Here is a 17,249-nt window from a genome sequence, read left to right on the forward strand (position 1 = left end):
TGTCTCAGCCTCCTGAGTAGCTGGGATTGCAGGCACCCGCCACCATGCCTGGCTTATTTTTATTTTATTTTTTTTTTGATATTTTTTTTTGGTAGAGACAGGGTTTCATCATGTTGGCCAGGCTGGCCTTGAACCCCTGACCTCAAGTGATCAGCCTGCCTCGGCCTCCCAAAGTTCTGGGATTACAGGTGTGTGCCACCATGCCCAGCAAACCTACATTTAAGCTGTAAAAAGTTTCTGTTCAACTTTTGATTTTTTAAAATCTTTCTTTTCACAGCTCAAGTTTCCAAGTCTCTTAAGGAGCGATTAGGCATGTCAGCTGGTCCAAATAATGAAGATGCAACAGGTAAGTAAATCATAAGACCAGATTCTGATAATTTTTTTCTTTGCTGTAAGAGCCTTTGCTTTTTCTCACATTTACCTGTTGCTCGTTAAGGGCTTTGGATTTTTGGGTTTTTTTGTAGTTCTGTTTGTTTTTTAAGTAATTGATCAAGTCAACTCAAACTCAACTGGGATCAATTCCTTTTTTGTGCTTAGAGATAGTAAAATGATTGTTCATCATAGCATTAATAGTAGAAACTTACTTATTTAATTTATTTATTTTTGAGACAGAGTTTTGCTCTTGTTGCCCAGGCTGGAGTGCAATGGCGAGGTCTCAGCTCACTGCAACCTCCACCTCCTGTGTTCAAGCGATTCTCCTACCTCAGCCTCCCCAGTAGCTAGGATTACAGGTGTATGCCACCACGCCTCGTAATATTTGTATTTTTAGTAGAGATGGGATTTCACCATGTTGGTCAGGCTGGTCTCAAACTCCTGACCTCAGGTATCCACCTGCCTCAGCCTCCCAAAGTCCTGGGATTATAGGCATGAGCCACCGCACCTGGCTAAATAGTAGAAAATTAGAAACAACTTAAATATACAACAAAAAGGGTTTAGATAAAATTATGATAGTTATGTGCTAAAATAATTGCTGTCATGAAAAGTCAAATGCTGAACAATGATGATACGGAAAAATCAAATTGCATTAGTGAAGAAAGATAACAAAAGAGCACATACCACTTTTGACCTCCTGATTTAGGGCAACATAAGAATCTTTTTTTTTTTAAGTTTATTTTCTTATAGAAACTTTTTGTCTAGGGAATCATGCATATATATGAGATTATTCTAATTTTGTAAAGATATAAACATACGCCTTTAAAAAAATCTTCAAAAATACACCAGAATATAAATAAAATTTGGTGTTATCTGGGTATTGGGGTTTTCTGTATATTCTTCCTGTGTTATAATTTTTAAATTTTTTAAAGTATGAAATATAACTACATAAGTATATATATGTACAATTTAAGGAATAATAAATTGAATATCCATGTATTCAACCTTCCATCTTTTTTTTTTTTAATACCTTGCTGGATTCAGTTTGAGGCTTTTAAAAATTTTGTATTTTTACATCTCTATTTATGAATGGTGTTAGCCGCCTTAGGTTACTTTTTATCCCCCATCCTTATCTGATTTGGATGTTAAAGTTATATTAGCATCATAACAAGGAAGTCCGATGTTGGACATTCTTTTTTTTTTTTTTTTTTTTTTTTTTTTTTTTTTTTTTTTTTGAGACGGAGTCTCACGCTGTTGCCCAGGCTGAAGTGCAGTGGCACGATCTCGGCTCACTGCAAGCTCCGCCTCCCGGGTTCCCGCCATTCTCCTGCCTCAGCCTCCTGAGTAGCTGGGACTACAGGCGCCCGCCACCGCGCCCGGCTAATTTTTTGTATTTTTAGTAGAGACGGGGTTTCACTGTGGTCTCGATCTCCTGACCTTGTGATCCGCCCGCCTCGGCCTCCCAAAGTGCTGGGATTACAGGCTTGAGCCACCGCGCCCGGCCTGGACATTCTTATTCTATTGTACGCAACCTGAATTATTCAGAGATTTCTAGGGTTTTATCTCTCCCTAGTATGCTACAGGTTCACTGTTATGGATCAAACATGCATCATTTTTGTTCATTCTCCTAAATCAGTATTTATGATAAATACATAAATACTGATTCAGTAAATACATAAATACTGATTCAGTGGGCCCTTTGAATCTAAAGATTTGTCTTCTTTAGCTCTAGAAGACATTAATTTCTTTTGAGTATGACCGCTGCACATTTCTTTTTGTTTTCTTGTGAAATTTGTATTAGATAGATGTTGGAACTTTGGGACATATGCCTGCATGTCTCTTTATACTTTTTGTTTCTTTGTTTTTGGCTAACCTTCTATGAGCTTTGTTCAACTTTGTTTTTTAGATAAGGAATTGACAATTTTTTTCTGTAAAGGGTCAGATATAAATAACTTTGCAGTCCACAGTATTGCAGCTACCCCATAGAGTGAAAGCAGCCATATGCATATGTATGCAATATGTAAATGAATGACTGCTGGTGTGTTCCAGCAAAATTTCATGTACAAAATTAGGTGGTTGCCATATGGGCTATATGTAGTTTGCCTATTCCTTTTTAGATTGCTGATTTGGGGCCAGCCTTATCTTTTTTTATTATCCAGTCCTTCACATGAATTTATTTTGGCACTTGAAAAATTTTATTTTTCAATAACTTTCTTTGTTCTCTTATTTTTTTTTTCTTTTTTCTCAGCTGGGATTTCTAATTCTTTTTTTCTTTTTTTTTTTTTTTTTTTTTTTTGAGATGGAGTTTCGCTCTTGTTGCCCAGGCTAGAGTGCAATGGTGTGATCTCGGCTCACCGCAACTTCTGCCTCCCAGGTTCAAGTGATTCTCCTGCCTCAGCCTTCCGAGTAGCTGGTATTACAGGCATGTGCTACCACGCCCGGCTAATTTTGTATTCTTAGTAAAGACGGGGCCTCTTCATGTTGGTCAGGCTGGTCTCGAACTCCCAACCTTAGGTGATCTGTCCACTTTGGCCTCCCAAAGTGCTGGGATTACAGGCGTGAGCCATTGTGCCCACCAATTTTTTTTTTTTTTTTTTTTTTTTTTGAGACAGAGTCTCAGTCTGTTTTCCAGATTGGAGTACAGCGTGATCTCAGCTCACTGCAACCTCTGCCTCCCAGGTTAAAGTGATTCTCCTGTGTCAGCCTCCCAAGTAACTGGGGTTACAGGCACGCACAATCGTGCCTGGCTAACTTTTGTATTTATAGTAGAAATGGGGTTTCACCATGTTGGCTAGGCTAGTCTCCAACTCCTGACCTCAAGTGATCCGCTCACCTCGGCCTCCCAAAGCGCTGGGATTACAAGTGTGAGTCACTGTGCCTGGCCTGCTCTGGGATTTCTAATTCAAGTCTTTATTTTTATTTTAAAAAGTTTGTGTATTATTTTGGCTTCTTAACCACTTCTTTTTATTTATTTTGGTTTATCTTACATATTGTTTTTCTATAGTTGTAAGTACCTGGCTTGGGTTTCCTTTGATTTTAAAGACCCTTTCCCCAAGTTGTCCTCTTTCCTGATTGGGAGACTTCATTAACGTCTGGCTAAGTGGAGAGGGTGTACTAACAGGCAGCTTGTGTAGACTGAAGATGGGAAGTCTGGGGGCTCATACAATTGCCGCAATAAGACTATTTTCTGATGGAAACAACTTTTTTCCTTTTTCAGATTTGCTATTTTATCCCTCCTCCCTCCCCTTTTTCTGCTTGGTATTGTGAAAGCCTGGGATTTTCATGCTTTGCTTCTCTCCAGCCCCAACATCATAATGTGCTCTTCGTGGGCAAACTTGCCTCTTTTTAGTGAGCAGTTCTCAGGAGGAGGTCTTGACTCGCCCATCTGTTGTATAGGTGGTCCTTAAATTCTACCCTAATGGTTATGTCAGATCCCACTGTTGCTTTTAATACTAGTTAACCCAAGTTTGGCAGTTTCCTTTGGCTCTATTGGGAGGAGCAGAACTCACGCCTATGGTTTTAACTATTCTTTTTCCATTTTTCTGTAAGTTCAGACATCTGCTTTCTGTTTTAGAAATTCTTCAAGATGTATGCTCTGCCAGAGACATCCTTATTTCTCATTGCTGGTGTGGATTTATTTTTAATGTTTTGTCATTTCAGTGACATTTTGGTAGGGGAGGGAAACAGGGCCTCCATGTCACCATTCATATTGTACTTTCTTGGAGTGGTAATTGTGAAATGTTTGCTACCTTGGATTGAAAGAACTTGCAATTTTTTATTAAAGAACTTGAAGATACAGGCAATTACAGTGTACTGAGTGTTCAGTGCTGTGATCAGAAAAACTAAATTGGAGGGTATCAGGTTTTAAGTGGAACTCATTTGAAACTAACCAGGCCCAGCGTGGTGGCTCACGCCTGTAATCCCAGCACTTTGGGAGGCCAGGCAGGCAAATCTCTTGAGGCCAGGAGTTTGAGACCAGCCTGGCCAACATGGCAAAACCCTGTCTCTACAAAAAATACAAAAATTAGCCAGGCATGGTGGCGGGTACCTTTAGGCCCAGCTACTTGGGAGGCTGAGGCAGAGAATCACTTGAACCCAGGAGGTGGAGGTTGTGGTGAGTCAAGACGACACCACTGTGCTCTCCAGCCTGGGCAACAGAGCAAAACTCTGTCTCAAAAAAAAAAAAAAAAAAAAAAACCAGGTAGCAAGAGAAATGAGATCAGCAGGGAATACTCCAAGTAGAGGGAATAGCATACTTAAGAGTTCAGAAAGTGAGACAGAACACAGTATATTTAAGATTTCAGACTGGGTATGGTGGCTCACACCTGTAATCCCAGCACTTTGGTTGGTTGAGGCAGAAGGATTGCTTGAAGCCTGGAGTTTGGAGACCAGCCTGGGGCACATAGGAAGACCTCATCTCTACCAAAAAAAAAAAAAAAAAGATTTTGGAAGGATGTTTTTTTTAGGTGTGGGGGTGGGGGTTCATTAAAAGCTGTTATTCAGTGATTACATATATATGTGTATGATGTCCAAATTATTTATTTCATAGCACTATCTCTTTTTTTTTTTTTTTTTTTTGAGACGGAGTCTCGGTCTGTCGCCCAGGCTGGAGTGCAGTGGCTGGATCTCAGCTCACTGCAAGCTCCGCCTCCCGGGTTCACGCCATTCTCCTGCCTCAGCCTCCCGAGTAGTTGGGACTACAGGCGCCCGCCGCCTCGCCCGGCTAGTTTTTTGTATTTTTTAGTAGAGACGGGGTTTCACTGGGTTAGCCAGGATGGTCTCGATCTCCTGACCTCGTGATCCGCCGGTCTCGGCCTCCCAAAGTGCTGGGATTACAGGCTTGAGCCACCGCGCCCGGCCAACAGTATCTCTTTTCATTATTTATTTTCTTAGCCCTTCGGTAATGAGAATGGTTCTATCTGTGAAGTGTGACATTTGCTCTTCAGTTTAGACAGATATAGAATGATTAATGTATTGTTGAAAATAGCTCTTCAGCCGGGCGCGGTGGCTCATGCCTGTAATCCCAGCACTTTGGGAGGCCGAGGCGGGCGGATCACAAGGTCAGGAGATCGAGACCACGGTGAAACCCCGTCTCTACTAAAAATACAAAAAATTAGCCGGGCGCGGTTGTGGGCGCCTGTAGTCCCAGCTACTTGGGAGGCTGAGGCAGGAGAATGGCGTGAACCCGGGAGGCGGAGCTTGCAGTGAGCCGAGATCGCGCCACTGCACTCCAGCCTGGGCGACAGAGCAAGACTGCGTCTCAAAAAAAAAAAAAAAAAAGAAAATAGCTCTTCAGTGGCATGCCAATTTCTGGGCCTTTTGTATTTTTCTTCTATCTCGTTACTTGTTTTACCTTCTTTTTATCCTTTATCATTTAATATCACTTTCTTGTAGACAAGGGTAGGTGTTCCTGCTGTGTCCTTTTATAGCATTATACTTCCCTTATCAAAGCAGTTATCATTACCATACTCTGCTATAGCTTGTTTATTTATCTATTAGACTGTAAATTACATGTGAACAGAGATTTTATTTTGCTTACCATTGTGTTTCTAGCCCAGTGTTCATTACATGTTTATAGCCATAAGTTAATGAATAATTTATTGCTATTTTTGTTAAGGTTTATAGTGACAAATTTATCCAACTAGTAATGGCTTTCAGTTTCTGAAGAATAAGCTTCTGAATAGAAATGCAAATCGATTTTTGCCTCCAAAGAGTTTTCCTTGAGGACCACTGCCTGAAACTTGTAATAATCTAAAATTGAAATAGAAACAATTAGCCGGGCTTGGTGGCGGGTACCTGTAGTCCCAGCTACTTGGGAGGCTGAGGCAGGAGAATCACTTGAACCCTGGGAGGCAGAGGTTGCAGTGAGCCGAGATTATTACCACTGCACTGCAGCCTGGGTAAAAGAGCAAGACTCTGTCTCAAAAAAAAAAAAAAAGAAAAGAAAAGAAATAAATGTTACCCTTTTGATCCTTTTAATTGACTGCTTAAATGATAGCTCTCTATTGGACTGTCTTGATCCAAGAATAGAGAGATCATAAGTCAATAAGAGGTGAACTTCAAGTATAATGACATGTTTTTCTCCTATGAAAACAGAGAAAGTTAATAAAGTTGGTGAGATCCATGTGAAGACATTAGAAGAAATTCTTCTTGAAAGAGCCAGTCAGAAACGTGGAGAACTGCAAACTAAACTCAAGACAGAAGGACCTTCAAAAACTGATGATTCTACTTCAGGAGCAAGAAGCTCCTCCACTATCCGTATCAAAACCTTCTCTGAGGTCCTGGCTGAAAAAAAACATCGGCAGCAGGAAGCAGAGAGACAAAAAAGCAAAAAGGATGCAACTTGCATCAAGCTAAAGACTGATAGTGAAATTAAAAAAACAGTAGTTTTGCCACCCATTGTTGCCAGCAAAGGACAATCAGAGGAGCCTGCAGGTAAAACAAAGTCTATGCAGGAGGTGCACATCAAGACACTAGAAGAAATTAAACTGGAGAAGGCACTGAGGGTGCAGCAGAGCTCTGAGAGCAGCACCAGCTCTCCGTCTCAACATGAGGCCACTCTAGGGGCAAGGCGGCTGCTGCGAATCACCAAAAGAACAGGTAACAAGAGAACTTGGTCTCTAGTACCACGTCCCCACATAATATTCTAGAGGGGTGTTCCATGGGATCTTCCTAGGAGTTCTTTGACAACCTTTCTTTACTCAGATAACGTTGAAAACACTGAATTAAATGAAGTTTTTCAGTAGTGCTATGTAGACCTTTGCTTTTGTTTTATTTTATTTTTGAGACAGTCTTACTCTGTCACCCAGGCTGGAGTGCAGTGGCGTGATCTTGGCTCACTGTAGCCTCCACCTCCTGGGTTCAAGTGATTCTCTTGCCTCAGCCTCCCGAGTAGCTGGAGCTACAGGCATGTGCCACCACATCCGGCTAATTTTTGTATTTTTAATAGAGATGGGTTTTCACCATGTTGGCCAGGCTGGTCTCAAACTCCTCACCTCAAGTGTGATCTGCTCACTTCAGTCTCCCAAAGTGCTGGGATTACAGATGTGACCTACCATGCCTGGCCAACCTTTGCTATTTTAATGTGTATTTTGAGACTTTAGGAGCACAAATGGACTTTAACTGTAATTTTATTTGTCCTGTCTTACTACTTTCATTAAATAAAGTTTTGTTTAACATATCTATCATGAAGTTGCAGCTTAAATAAAATAATTGATGATGTCTTTAATGTGAATACAGGGATGAAAGAAGAGAAGAACCTTCAGGAAGGAAATGAAGTTGATTCTCAGAGCAGTATTAGAACAGAAGCTAAAGAGGTAAATTTAAGATCATTGTATGGTTTTGTTCATGGCAAACAAAGGCTAGATAATTGGTAGTTTTACCTTACAGTAAATTTCTCAATAATTCACTCATATATTAGGTAAACAATCTTTCTTTTTACTTATAATTTCTTATGAGAATTTCCTATAGTTCTGTGTATATCAGTATTTGCTGCTGTTTTAAAGTTTTTTGTTTAATTGGCCATCAATATTTTTTAAACTGAGTTTTTTCTAATGCTATGCATCATACAAAAGTTGGAAATTTAATTTTTTAAAAAAATGAACAGGCCCTAAAAATATACAGCTCAGATGTAACCATCATTATCTTTTCCGTGGATTTCTTCGAGATTTTTCAGTCTTGCTCTGTTGCCCAGGCTGGAGTGCAGTGGCATTATCTTGGTTCACTGCAACCTTTGCCTCCTGGGTTCAAGCGATTCTTGTGCCTCTGCCTCCCATATAGCTGGGATCAAAGGCATCCACCACCACGCCTGGCTAATTTTTGTATTTTTAGTAGAGACAGGGTTTTGCCTTGTTGTCCAGAGTGGTCTCGAACTTCTGGCTTCAAGTGACCCGCCTGCCTTGGCCTCCCAAAGTGCTGGGATTACATGTATGAGCCACCACACTTGGCCTTCTTCGACCTTTTTGTTTATATATGCATGCATGTGAATTTGTTTAATGTTAAACCCATATTTAGAACATAATCGAGAACTCTACAGTGTATCATTTTACAGCCTACTTTAACTTTATCATGTTAATAATTCTTCAAGAAGTTTGTTTTTACTGACCACATGATTCTCCATTACACAAATAAAGTCTTTTCCTGGACATTCAGATTTTGTTTTACACAATCATAAATAAAATAATATCTTTGTACATAAATCTTTGTGCAAGTATTTGATTATTTAGGAATCATTAGTATTTGACTTAGAGTCATGGTTTTCCAGCCTGTAGAATCTGGGTTTTTTTATTATTCCACACATGTCTAATTCTAATCTTTCATCTCTAACAGGGTATTGTCTATTTGACATCAAATAAAGAGCTTTTCTCTCAGATTCTGGATCATGTGAGACTCTGCTTAACTTAGATGTTAGCCTGGTACTTATATCATAGAGGTTATTAGAGGTATCAGATTTTAATTCTGTCATTTAAATTTATCCACAGGCTTCAGGTGAGACCACAGGAGTTGACATCACTAAAATTCAAGTTAAGAGATGTGAGACCATGAGAGAGAAGCACATGCAGAAACAGCAGGAGAGGGAAAAATCAGTCTTGACACCTCTTCGGGGAGATATGGCCTCTTGCAATACCCAAGTGGCAGAGAAACCAGTGCTCACTGCTGTGCCAGGAATCACACGGCACCTGACCAAGCGGCTTCCCACAAAGTCATCCCAGAAGGTGGAGGTAGAAACCTCAGGGATTGGAGACTCAGTATTGAATGTGAAATGTGCAGCACAGACCTTGGAAAAAAGGGGTAAAGGCAAGTATTTCTATACTATGTATTGCTTCAGGTTATCAAAATTACCAAATTCAACCCAGTTGTTGCCAGTAACTTCCTGGCAATAACTGGGTTGAATTTCATTTGCCTTATATCCACAGGTAGACAGTAATATTTCTGATATTTTTATACAAAGGCAAAACAAGATGAGTTCTTTTCTCAGAATTTAAAATTGCTATTTAAAAAGCTTTGTGTAAAACTTTCTATGGTGCGTCTTCCCTCTGGCATTGAATAAAAAGGAATAGAGGAATGGTAACAAATTTAAGTGGTATTATATCTACATGGTGACCACCTATAGTGACCACCATGGTGACCACAAATTGCCTTTGGATCATTTTCAGTCTCTTTTTAAATAAATTATTTGTGATATTTCTAATACTGAAGGAGTTTTGATATTTTATTCTGAGTTATTCTCCATTTGAAAGAGTTTATTCTCGCTGTTTATCAGATATTTTCTGCCCCTTGTAGCTAAACCCAAAGTGAACGTGAAGCCATCTGTGGTTAAAGTTGTGTCATCCCCCAAATTGGCCCCAAAACGTAAGGCAGTGGAGATGCACCCTGCTGTCATTGCCGCTGTGAAGCCACTCAGCTCCAGCAGTGTCCTACAGGAACCCCCAGCCAAAAAAGCAGCTGTGGTAAGACGTATATTCACTTCATGGTGCTTTATTCTGTGTGGTGGGAAAGCAGGAAAGACTGTCTACTAGCACTCTTATCTATATCTTGTGTATATCGCTTCCTGGCATTTCCGTAATTTGGGTTATTACTGTATTTTATATTCACAGTTTGATATTTGTGAAGTAGCAGGACAGGATTTTTTAAAAGCTAATTTTTAGGTGGCAAGATATTTTGCTTATTTATATACTCAACCTTTAGATTATCGATTCTTAGATTCACAGGCTTCAAGAATCAGCCACAATTCTAAGAAGGCAGCAAAAGAAAATGAATATGCTCAAATTAAAAAGCCAACTCTCACTGAATTACCTGACTCTTCCTTTTGCAGGCTGTTGTCCCGCTTGTCTCTGAGGACAAATCAGTCACTGTGCCTGAAGCAGAAAATCCTAGAGACAGGTAATGCTTTGTAATTCTTTCTAAACAAACTCCAGGCCCCTGTTACTGTTTAGGCTCTCTAGAGAATAACACTGATAAACAACTTCAGCAACATCCAAATAAATCTGCTGCACTTCAAATTAAATGCAAGAAAGTATGAAAATTTAGGGTTGCTGTTCTCCTTTGGTGCCATTATTTACATTTTGCTATATTACCTAAAAGATGTTTTTTGTTTTTTTGTTTGAGACAGGGTCTCACTGTGTCACCCAGACTGGAGTACAGTGGCACAATCTCTGCTCACTGCAACCTCCACTTCCTGGGTTCAAACAATTCTCCTGCCTCAGCCTCCCAAGTAGCTGGGATTACAGGTGCCTGCCACAAGGCCCAGCTAATTTTTGTATTTTTAGTAGTGACAGGGTTTTGCCACATTATCTTCGGTGGTCTCAAAGTCCTGACCTCAAGTGAGCCACCTTCCTTGGCCTCCCAAAGTGCTGGGATTACAGGCGTGAGCTACCATGCCCAGCCTCTGAAAGATGTCTTTAACACCTTCTTTGAGTTATAGAAATGCTTGGTGCTGGCCAGGCAGGGCGGCTCATGCCTGTAATCCCAACACTTTGGGAGACTGAGGGTGGAGGACCACTTGAGCTCAGGAGTTTAAGACCAGCCTGGACAACGTAGTGAGGTCTTGTCTCTAATAAAAAAGAAATTATCCAGGCATGGTGACACACACCTGTAGACCCGGCTACTTGGGAGGTGGAGGCAGAATGATCGCTTGAGCCAAGAAGGTCGAGGCTGGAGTGAGCCACGATTGTACCACTACACTCCAGCCTGGGTGACAAAGGGAGACTCTGCGCCCCCCTGCAAAAAAAAATGCTTGATCCCAAATCAGTAAAAGAATTGTTTCTTTATGTATGTTCTTAGAAACAAATTTTTGCTCACTCTTTGTGTCCATGAGACTAGGTGATTCAGCCAACTATTGAAAAAAGGGCAGTTTTCTAATAATCTTTTTTTTCTTACAGTCTCGTGCTGCCTCCAACCCAGTCCTCTTCAGATTCCTCACCCCCAGAGGTGTCTGGCCCTTCCTCATCCCAAATGAGCATGAAAACTCGCCGACTCAGCTCTGCCTCAACAGGAAAGCCCCCACTCTCTGTGGAGGATGATTTTGAGAAACTAATATGGGAGATTTCAGGAGGCAAATTGGAAGCTGAGATTGACCTGGATCCTGGGAAAGATGAAGATGACCTTCTGCTTGAGCTATCAGAAATGATTGATAGCTGAAGGTGGTAGTGAGGACACTTAAAAAAAAATCGCCAAAAAGCTGGACTTAGTTTCATCTATTGTAACATTTACCTGAGATGATCATTTCTTTAGTCTAGAATTTGCCCCAAATCAGAAGTATACCTCTGAATTATCTGTATGTGTCCTGGATTCCTTGGGGTCAGATTTTTAAAGTTACTTTATAACCATTTTGTCCATTTGATGCCATTGTTTATCATCTTCTGAGAAAAAAGTTCTGTCATACCCTTCTCTCCACAAAAAAGAGACTGAGAGGGAGGTCAAGTGAAAGGGTGCAAGCGAACTTAGTGACTCCTTGAGGTGTTTGTCAGTTTTGGCTTTTTTCTCCTTTGTTGTGTTCTTTATGTATTGTCTTGATGTACTTAATATTACCTGACTTTGAAATGGATGAAGACAGCTGCTACCATTAAGGACCAAATTTTGTGCTACCACTAAACAAAAATACCCAGTCTGTGTTAAATTGTATGTCTTTTTAAAGGTATTTAGAGATTCAGCTGAGCTTTAAAGAGGGCTGAGCAGCTCAGGAAGCCTGTAATGTGGGCATAACTCTTTGGACCCGATTTTGATGCTTCTGCTGCTCCATTAGCCTCTGAAGAGCAATATCTAATTTATTATTACTGTAATTTTTTAAAAGGCTTTAAAGTGCCTCAGGGGGTCCCCTGAAACTAATTTTCTATTTCTGGGATTCCCTGGATTCATTATATGAAATGGTGACATGATTAGAGGAAATTCTTTTGTAGTATGAAAATTGTCCCTTTTCTTCTTCAGTACTTGCCTCCTTACTGGCATTGAATTATCACAGGGACAAAATCTGGTAAATTTTTTATTTCTAACTCTCCCATCAAACCCCTGTTGCCCAGTATTTATTTGGTGGCCTTCACCCACCGGAGGGAAAAAATGAGCTTATTCAAGCTGCCAATGTTTATCTATGGGCTGTAGCAGTACATGGAACTGTACTGTGCCAGGGATATTGAGATGCTCTGGGGGTGTATTGTATACCTGCCAGTTTTCTTCATTTCTGAATTGAGTTTTCTTTTCTTGATGTTGGTTTCCTTCATATCACCTCAAGGTTTAGATTTGTGAAGGAATAAGCATGATGGGAATAATAGTCTTGAAAGGAGATACGTTGTATATAATCAGGAGGAGGAGGAGGAAGGAAGGACTTTCCCATTTTGATATTTTGCTGTAGGTGGCCAGTTTTGTTTCTCATAGGGAAATCTGACCCACCTGTCATGTTGGCTCCTAAGGAACTGCTGTTGTAAGCGGCTCATCAAGAGTTGAACTTCATGTAGCCTTGTTGGGAATATGGAAAAGGAAGAAAGCCACAGGACTGCCCATTCAGTCTTGGGAAGATTTGGATGATTCTGCACAAGCAAAAATGACTTGAAATTTATGTATAGACACACCTCTACCAATCCATCTTCAGCTGACTGAATGTTGTATGATAGCCCTTCTCCAAAGCAGGGGTAGAATGTTCAGGTTGCACCACAAATTTTCTACTTATTTCGTTTTTGGAATCAGCTTACAGATTCCAGGTCCCTTTTGTATATATTCTTTATTCTTTTGCTTTTTAAAAAAATAATTTTGTTTCATATTTAAAGCACTTGTATTAGTCAATGTTTCGTGTTCCGCATTATTTGAACCATTTGCCCTTACAGAAAGAGAAATACTTGTTTGTGTTTTAAATAAAACTGATGTAGGAAACTCTTGATGTTGTGAGCTAAGTAATCTTAGATCATATCATCCTATCAGCCTAGGATCCACCTTGACAAGAGACCCCAATCAGAATGTTATTGGCCTTTCATGTAAGTGCCCAAATTTCAGTTATTATTTGGCTTAGAAATCTTTCACCTGGATATATTGCCAGATTAACAAGTGTGCTCAGTTTTAGCTGCATGTGCTTTAGGTAAGAATTTATATTATTATAATGTGAGGATTTTTTTTTCTGACACAGATACTTCTTAGTGTTGTAACTCAAGCAATGCCATTAAGTTTTTAAAAGGAGGGAGGGTTTAAAAGTGATCTTAGGGAGTCTCTCTGGGCCTACTCTGCCTCAAGAGGCTGATGAAAAATAAATGAATAAACGTGATCTTTAGAGTCAACGATACAGAATTTTCAAGCATGAAAGTGCGGCAGATAAGAAATTTAATTGATGAAAGTCCAGGTTTCTTAATAGGTGTGCCAATTTTTTAAATTGTGGGAATGCATATGTTTGTTAGCTACCAAAGAACATAGATTTTTCCTGTTAGTCTAAAGTCGTCCCAACAAGTTGAATCAACTTTTCACAAAAAGCAAAAGACTAGTTTTGATTGATAGTTTTTCATTTTACCAGTAAGAAAAGGGCCCAAATGTTCCAGTTTGGTTATAACAGAAATAAGATAGTTTTATGTTTCATATATTTTATCTCAAGATAATAATTCCTAAAGTTCTGGCCTTAACCCTAAATCTCTGGTTCCTCTTTAAAGCCAGAACATAGTATGTTTTCATCTTGATCAGTATTTGAAAGATAAGACTAATGTTTAATAATTACAATTGCAGTGACAAAACTTGATCTATTAATATATTGATCAGAGTTCTATGATCCTTTTCTAAAATGGTGGCTTTATTTTGCCAGAATAATTCTGCACGGTATGTTTTTTGAGACAGAGTCTCACTCTGTTGCCCAGGCTAGAATGCAATGAGTGGCACAATCTTGGCTCACTGCAACCCCTGCCTCCCAGTTTCAAGCGATTCTCCTGCCTCAGCCACCCCAGTAGTTGGAATTACAGGGGTGTGCCACCACACCTGGCTAATTTTTGTATTTTTAGTGGAGACAAGATTTCACCATGTTGGCGAGGCTGGTCTGGAACCCCCGACCTAAAGTGATAACGCCTTAGCCTCCCAAAGTGCTGGGATTACAGAGCCACCACGCCCAGCCAACAGTTCTGCAGTTCTGTAAAGTATTTGATTGCTTTGAATTTGGCTGTAGCAACAGGAAATACATGGTCTCCAGTTGTAACTGCTTAATAGGTAACACTTCTAAACTAGCTAACATTTATTGAGTACTTACTGTGTATCATTCACATACTCATTTTGACACTAAATTCTACAGGACATTAAAGATGACTATTCCCCCACTGTAGTTTCAGGGTCAGTGTGTTTATATATTATGTGCCATTGGGTTTGATTAGTAGATCTTTTCAAGAGTGTTTTTAAAATCTTGATTTTATGAAGCTGCTCAATAAATCTTTGAAAGTTCCTACAACCCAGACATTTAACTGCATTAATAATTAAGACTCCAAACTGCAATTTATTTTGAATTTGCAAAATGATGTTAGTTAAGGAGCATGAGCACAATTAAAATCCTTGACCATTCTCTTAACACTGTACAATAAAGTGAGCAAAAAATAAGTGATGACCCTAAATAAGAACAGCAATCTAGAATTTAATTTTACATTAAAAAAAGTAATTTTGGCTGGGCGTGGTGGCTCATGCCTGTAATCTCAGCACTTTGGGAGGCCAAGGTGGGTGGATCACCTGAGGTCAGAAGTTTGAGACCAGCCTGGCCAACATGGCAAAACCCCATCTTTACTAAAAATACAAAAAAAAATAGCCAGATGGGGTGGCACACACCTGTAATCCTAGCTACTTGGGAGACTGATGCAGGAGAATTGTGTGAACCTGGAAGGCGGAAGTTGCAGTGAACCAAGATGCCAAGATCAATCACACCACTGCACTCCAGCCTGAGCAACAGGGCAAGACTCCATCCCCCCCCCAAAAAAAAAAGAAAAGTAATTTTTGATTTATATTTACTGAGAGGGTCTGTTACTACGGTTATTTATATTTGGTTGGATTTAACTGCTAAAAATGTTGCAGAGTCTGAATCTATGGCATGGCAGAGAATAGTTAATCACAGCCATTCAGCAAGTTGTGAAGCTTCTGATTGGGATGAAAGAAACTTCAAGCTGAGAGGAAGAATGTTCTGAAATATTTGGGAGATTTGGCAGACTCCTTTCTCAGGGGTATGTTTATTTGGGTCAGTGGTTCTCAAGCCCACTTTGCAGATACCTTAAGGGTAGTTGTAATAACAAAAGGAAACAAATGTTTCATCTTACTTTCCATTATCTGTATCTCAGGTATTCTTCCAGAGATACTTTAGCCACGTGTAAGGCAATACACTTACATACAGTGTCACGCGTAAAACACATGACATTTTGAACCGTGCCTTTTTTATTAAAATTTCAAATGTATTTAGAATTAAAGTATAATAAACTCCACATAGTCACCCAGTTTCAACAATTACAGATTCATGGCCAATCCTCTTTCTTCTTTACCATACTAACTATCCATCACCCCCTATTCTGACCTACTTAGCTGGGCTGAGGGTGAGGCAAGCAAGGTACTTAGGCACAATTTAAGGAGGCACTCACTTTTCTTTTTTTTTTTTTTTTTTTGAGACGGAGTCTCACGCTGTTGCCCAGGCTGGAGTGCAGTGGCGCGATCTCGGCTCACTGCAAGCTCCGCCTCCCGGGTTCCCGCCATTCTCCTGCCTCAGCCTCCTGAGTAGCTGGGACTACAGGCGCCCGCCACCGCGCCCGGCTAATTTTTTGTATTTTTAGTAGAGACGGGGTTTCACTGTGGTCTCGATCTCCTGACCTTGTGATCCGCCCGCCTCGGCCTCCCAAAGTGCTGGGATTACAGGCTTGAGCCACCGCGCCCGGCCAGGCACTCACTTTTCAAAGCTTGTATTTGTACATGTGATTGTGATTCCTACAATTATGCTAAATCCTTAGGCTTGCCTTATCTGAGATCTGGTCCTGCTGGCTCCCCTGAGTTATTTTGAAGTAAATCTCAAGCACATTATACCTTCCTTTTTTTTTCATCATGTATATTGGATATCATTTCATATCGTGGCACAGAGAACTTTAATCTTAATAACAGTTGCATAGAATTACACCCTATGAAGATGCAGTAATTTATAGTAGTCCCTATTGATAGACATTTAGGTTGCTTCCCATCTGGGTATTTTAAACAATGTTGTGATGATTACATTATACCACACATGTAAGTTTGTATGGAGGATAAGTACCTATAAATAGAGCTTAATAATTTACAGTAGCACTATTTTTTCATCATTGCCAAACTAATAAGGGAAATAGCACTTCAGTGTAGTTTGGTTTGCTTTTCTCTTTCTTTTCTTTTATGACAGACATTCTGACTGTAACCTTTCTCTTATGAGTGAAGCTGGGCATCTTTTCATGTTTAAAGAACTTTCCTATTTCCTTTGCTACAAACTGATTGCTCACATCCATTGCCAATTTTAATTTTGGGTTTTTTTTTTTGTTTTTTGTTTTTTGTTTTTGAGATGGAGTCTCGCTCTGTCACCCGGGCTGGAGTGCAGTGGTGCGATCTCCACTCACTGCAACCTCCGCCTCCTGGGTTCAAGCAATTCTCCTGCCTCAGCCTCCTGAGTAGCTGGGATTACAGGTGCCCGCCACTATGCCCAGTTAATTTTTGTATTTTTAGTAGAGATGGGGTTTCGCCATGTTGGCCAGGCTGGTCTTGAACTCCTGACCTCAGGTAATCCGCCGGTCTCAGCCTCCCAAAGTGCTGGGATTACAAGAGTGAGCTACAGTGCCCGGCCCAGGCGTGGCTTTTAACAGTGCTGGTAGAGCGGCCGGGTGTGGTAGTTCACACCTGTAATCCCAGCACTTTGGGAGGCCAAGGCGGGTGGATCAAGA

At 40.3% G+C, this 17,249-nt stretch overlaps 1 protein-coding gene across 2 annotated transcripts in view; it reads left to right on the forward strand.

Annotated features, from left to right (window-relative positions):
• Positions 1–13,238, forward strand: part of LOC105484778 (zinc finger CCCH-type containing 11A) — a 35,440-nt gene extending 22,202 nt beyond the window's left edge. Inside the window, exons 10-16 of one of the 2 annotated variants that reach the window (XM_071078551.1) lie at positions 278–346; positions 6,469–6,972; positions 7,612–7,688; positions 8,853–9,168; positions 9,655–9,821; positions 10,187–10,254; positions 11,253–13,238. In XM_071078551.1, the coding sequence (XP_070934652.1) occupies positions 278–346; positions 6,469–6,972; positions 7,612–7,688; positions 8,853–9,168; positions 9,655–9,821; positions 10,187–10,254; positions 11,253–11,511 (1,460 nt within the window). In that variant the 3' untranslated portion in view covers positions 11,512–13,238. The remainder of the gene's footprint in view (positions 1–277; positions 347–6,468; positions 6,973–7,611; positions 7,689–8,852; positions 9,169–9,654; positions 9,822–10,186; positions 10,255–11,252) is intronic. The other variant, XM_071078555.1, reaches the window with a different exon arrangement.
• Positions 13,239–17,249: the final 4,011 nt, after the last annotated feature.

Source organism: Macaca nemestrina, chromosome 1 (assembly GCF_043159975.1).
Source record: "Macaca nemestrina isolate mMacNem1 chromosome 1, mMacNem.hap1, whole genome shotgun sequence".
NCBI lineage: Eukaryota > Metazoa > Chordata > Mammalia > Primates > Cercopithecidae > Macaca > Macaca nemestrina.